This window comes from Sapajus apella, unplaced genomic scaffold (assembly GCF_009761245.1).
Source record: "Sapajus apella isolate SASKATOON/1434 unplaced genomic scaffold, GSC_monkey_1.0 scaffold183, whole genome shotgun sequence".
Lineage (NCBI taxonomy): Eukaryota > Metazoa > Chordata > Mammalia > Primates > Cebidae > Sapajus > Sapajus apella.
In genome coordinates, this window is record NW_022437123.1 from 366,900 (window position 1) to 372,330 (window position 5,431).

General features: G+C 35.4%; 1 protein-coding gene across 2 annotated transcripts in view; it reads left to right on the forward strand.

Annotated features, from left to right (window-relative positions):
- Positions 1 to 5,431, forward strand: part of IPO8 (importin 8) — a 73,505-nt gene that overhangs the window by 17,535 nt on the left and 50,539 nt on the right. For both annotated transcript variants that reach the window (XM_032268538.1, XM_032268539.1), the window contains 3 exons: positions 2,337 to 2,426; positions 4,134 to 4,228; positions 4,808 to 4,892. In XM_032268538.1, the coding sequence (XP_032124429.1) occupies positions 2,337 to 2,426; positions 4,134 to 4,228; positions 4,808 to 4,892 (270 nt within the window). The remainder of the gene's footprint in view (positions 1 to 2,336; positions 2,427 to 4,133; positions 4,229 to 4,807; positions 4,893 to 5,431) is intronic.

Here is a 5,431-nt window from a genome sequence, read left to right on the forward strand (position 1 = left end):
AAAATAAATAAATAAATAAAATAAAGTATGATGCAATAGATCTTGTCCAAGTAGCATTTATAATATTTGTACAGGGCATTTATAATGGGTATTCTCTACATAACCTCAGCCTAACAGTCAGCCTACTTCTCTGTTCCCTATCCCAAATCCAAATGACTCCCAAATGCACTTAGAATAAAGTGTGAACTTTTTAATATAGCCCATAAAGCCCTTTCTTCTTCTTCTTCTTCTCTTATCATTCCTACCTTTCTACTTGTATAGTCATGTGTTACTTAACTTTGGGAATACATTCCGAGAAAAGCATTGTTAGGTAATTTTTGTCCATGTGTGAACACTGTAGAGTGTACTTACACAAACCTAGGTGGTATAGCCTACTACATACCTAGGCTATGTGTTGCTCCTAGACTGCAAACCTGTGCACGTTACTATACTGAATACTGAAAGCAACTGTAACTCTGTGGTAACTAATTGTATGTCTAAACATAGAAAAGATATGCTAAAAATATAGTATAAGATATTTTAAAAATGGCACAGCTGTGTAGGGTATCATGAATGGAACGTGCAGGACTGGAAGTTGCTCTGGGTGAATTAGTGGTGAGTGAATGTGAAGGCCTAGCACATTACTCTATGCTACTGTATGTAGACTTATTAATGTTGAACATTTAGGCTACACTAAATTTATAGAATTTATCCACAATAATAAATTGAGCCTAGCTCACGGTAACATTTTTACATCATAAACTTTAACATTTTTAACTTTTTGACTCTGTTGTACTAGCACTTAGTTTAAAATATTAACATGCTGTACAACTGTACAAAAATATTTTCTTTTTATCCATATTTTAAAAGGTTTTAAATTTTAGAATTTTTTTTTTTTTTTTTTTTTCTCTTCAAACTTTTTCATTAAAAACTAAGACACACACACATTTGCCTTGGCCTGTACAGGGTCAGGATCATCAATATCACTGCTTTCCACTTACATATCCTGTCCCACTGGAGTGTCTTCATTTCAGAGGCAATAACATGCATGGAGCTGTCGTCTATGATAACGGTGCCTTCTGGAATACCTCCCGAAGGACATACCAGAGGCTGTTTTACATCACTTAAAAAAAAAAAAGTGAAAGGCGTACACTCTAATGATAAAAAGTATTGTATAGTAAATATATAAACTAGTAACATAGTTGTCGTTACCAATTATTAGGTACTGTGTAAAATTGTTATACTTGGCCAGGCATGGTGGCTCACGCCTGTAGTCCCAGCACTTTGGAAGGCTGCGGTGGGTGGACCATGAGGTTAAGAGATTGAGACTATCCTGGCCAACATGGTGAAACCCTGGCTCTACTAATAATGCAAAAATTAGCTGGGCATGTGCCTGTAGTCCCAGCTGATTGGGGGGCTGAGGCAGAAGAATCGCTTGAACCAGGGAGGCAGAGGTTGCAGTGAACTGAGATTGTGCCACTGCACTCCAGCCTGGTGACAGAGCAAGACTCTGTCTCAAAAAAAAAAAAAAAAAATTGCTATATGTTATACCATTGGCAATGCAGCAGGTTTGTTTGCACCAGCATCACCACAAGTATTTGAGTAATGCATTGTGCTATGACTTTAAGATGGTTACTGTGTCACTAGGTGATAGGAATCTTTCAGCTCTGTTCTAATCTTATGGGACCATTATTGTATATGCAGTCTGTCACTGATTGAAACATTGTTATGTGGTACTTGACTGTATGTATATGTATATATTTTTCCAGTTAGAGTGTAAGCTTTGTGAGGGCAAAAATTGTCTGTCTTATTATATCTGTAGCATGGTAGCATGTTTTGTACTGAATGGATCGTGGAGGCACTGTCCCTCCTCTCCTGCACCTCACAGTATGACGGGTGAGCCACATACCTGTATAGTACAAAGTGGACTGTAGTTATTATGCTACAGTGTAGAGAAAAGTAAGTAAAAAAATGTTTGATGAGCGTTTGTTGAGATAAAGATTTTCATCAAGGTCTTTAAAATAGAAGGTTTGACCCTCAAAGGGGTAAGTCATAAAAATCACTCACCTAGAATCTCATGCTGAATAAATGAGACCTCAGTAGTAGTAATTTTTTTTTTCTTTCAAAAATTAGCCCCAAGAAACAACTCATGGCATGTAGTCTTTTAAATTTAAAAATTTAAGTTCCATATATACTTATGAATTTATTTTAAGCTAGATTGAACAATATAAGATTGCTGTTTTCATTCTCAAATGTTAGCCCTTTCATATATTTTAGTCTTAACAATATAGATAAAATTGCTGATTTTTTTGGAGGGGAGGAATTATTGTTCATGTTGTTGTTCTTCTGTTTTCCAGTATGCATTGCCTCTTCAGCTAGTGAATAACCAAACCATGACAACATGGATGGAGATCTTCCGAACTATTATCGATAGGACCGTTCCTCCTGTAAGAAAATGTTTTCCTAAGAAAAACAGGGGAAATGGGTTTGGAATATTTGTGGTAGACTGATTTGTTATCCCTACAAGCTTTTTAAAAAAATTTACTGGCCGGGCGTGGTGGCCCAAGCCTGTAATCCCAGCACTTTGGGAGGCCGAGGCGGGTGGATCACGAGGTCAAGAGATCGAGACCATCCTGGTCAACATGGTGAAACCCCGTCTCTACTAAAAATACAAAACATTAGCTGGGCATGGTGGCACGTGCCTGTAATCCCAGCTACTCAGGAGGCTGAGTCAGGAGAATTGCCTGAACCCAGGGGGCGGAGGTTACGGTGAGCCGAGATCGCGCCATTGCACTCCAGCCTGGGTAACATGAGTGAAACTCTGTCTCAAAAAAAAAAAGAAAAAAAAAAAAATTTACTGTATAATTAATAAAATAATTCATAATGCCATTTTTACAAAGCTTGGATAAACAATTTAATCCTACAAAAAATGAAAACCATTTTTAAAACTTTATCTCTCTAGTCTTTTTTTTTTTTCTCTGCCTCTATACACAACATATTTTATTTATAAAAGTAGTATATGTTGGCTGGGCCTGGTGTCTCACACACATAATCCTAGCACTTTAGGAGGCCAAATGGGGAGGATCACTTGAGGCCAGGAGTTCAGGACCAGTCTGTGCAATATAGTGAGACCTGTACTCTACAAAAAGTTAAGAAAAAAAAAAATCCAGGTGTGGTAGCACTTGGGAAGCTGAGGTGGAAGGATCACCCAGTAGTTTGAGACTGCAGTAAACTATGATGCTTAGGGTATAGAGCAAGGCCCTGTCTCAAAAAAGAAAAAAAAGAAGTTATTTATTGATACTATTTTGAAATTCAGTTTTCACTTAAAACTTATAAATATTTTTATGATTATAAATGCTTTTATACTGTCATTTTTGTTGAATGTTTTACTTGCTGCATGTTTGGGTTGTTTTAATTATTTAGTGTTTTAACTCTAAGAATGTACTTAAATTTTTGCACACATATATGATGATTTTCTTTGGATAAACTCCTAGAAGCATGAAGGCTTTTTGCTGATCTTGCAGTGTGCTCTTCAGAAAGTGTGCCCTCGTTTACACTTTAATAAGCAGTGACTGCGAATGCCTATTATGGGCACACACTTAATTCTAAATTTGTCCATTTGACAGGGAAGAGATGGTTAATTTTGATCTGGAATAATGATACTATTTTTAATTTATCAAATTAGCTCTTGTAGCTATTAAAATTTTAGTTTGTCTTAAAATGTGCAGTAGTATATCTGTTGTCCATACCATAAGACAAAGTATTTTGATGTTTAACTTACATGCATAAATGCACAGAACTTAATGACTAGTTCAGTGAATTTTGACATACACTTGTGCTATCACCCCAATAAAAATGTAAAGCCTTTTTATCATCTGGGTTTCCTCAAAGAACCATGGTGTTTTGTATTTTGTCCTCTACTTATTTAGGCCTTTTGAAGATAGGAGGTAAATGTGAACAGCAGCATTGGTTAGTTGAAATTTACTTTGCTTATTTATTTCCTGCCTAGCAATCCGTAAGAATTTTCATTTGTATAGCAATCTAACTGTACATTTAATATGACTTAATCTATATCAAGATTTATCCTGCCTTTGTTATTCACATAAATCCTTTTATTATGCAGAACTTTAATCTGGGTAATTTTGTCCTGTTAGGAGACTCTGCAAATTGATGAGGATGATAGACCAGAACTGGTATGGTGGAAATGTAAGAAGTGGGCACTGCATATCGTAGCTCGGCTCTTTGAACGGTAATTATCTGTTTATTATATTGATGATCATACAGTCAGTATCTCAGTATCAGATATGATTATTTGTCTTTAGAGACCCTGAGAGCCAAGAGTCACGCTGTTTAAAGTAGGCTTAATTGTAATCAGTGGCTTTGAGATCGTAATGAAGTGGGTAATGTTCTCTGGATCTTTTTTATTCTTCTGTGAAAAACTTGGAAAAATATTGTTCAGCCTATTGATAATATCTAAGAATTATGCAAGAAGCTGCATGGTCACTCAACTCTGTAATAAAATCACGTTTAATTTTAAAAGCTTTTATTGAAAAAATCTATGTCAGTTTTAACATTTTAATTTCTAATATTCACCCTTTAGGAGCTCTTGGTTTAGCAAGTGAAAGCTTCTGTCTGAAACTTTAAAGTGTGGCCCATAGTCTAAGTACAGGTTATCTTGATTTCATTTTGTGGCTTGTGCGAAAAAGAAGGCAGTGTTAGTTTTCTGCCCTAACAGAATCCATCTTTAAATAAGGGACTATATTTAAAGTAGCAAGCGTGCTGTTTGTAAACTTCATGGTATTTCAATATTTTCTCTTTGTATTTTAAGATATGGAAGCCCAGGAAATGTCACAAAAGAATACTTTGAATTTTCTGAATTCTTTTTGAAAACCTATGCGGTGGGCATTCAGCAGGTAATAAACTTGTGCTTCTTAAATAGAAGAATGGTTACTACTGAAAGTAAAGTAATTTCTATCTATTGGAAGTAGGTTACAAACATACTAATTCATTACATAATTATAGAGGATGAAAGGATAGTTCTTGGAGTCTATTACAAGGCAATTGTTTTAAAACCAAGCTTACAGTGCAATTAGTTTTAGAACCAAATGTCCCAAGACGGCTACCACCAGAACTGAATCCTATACTGTGGACTCAAACCTTTTAAGTTGATAGTGGTGTAGCAGTCACCAGTGTTAGACTGGGTTCTTCTGTTTATTCTCTGACCCCTTATGAGATTTTTGATCTTTATTTCTTTGGACGTCACCTCTTTGTTCTAAGCTTTTATTTTAGAAGACTTATATAATATGAATTGGTCTTTATGAAGAGTAGTTGAACTTATTAGATGTTAAGACTCTCAGCTGAGAACTTAAACGTTTCTATAGAAGTTTGGGAATCATTCTACATAGTGAAAATTAGTTCTGGAAATAATCCAAGTTGCTATTAATGTTTAAAA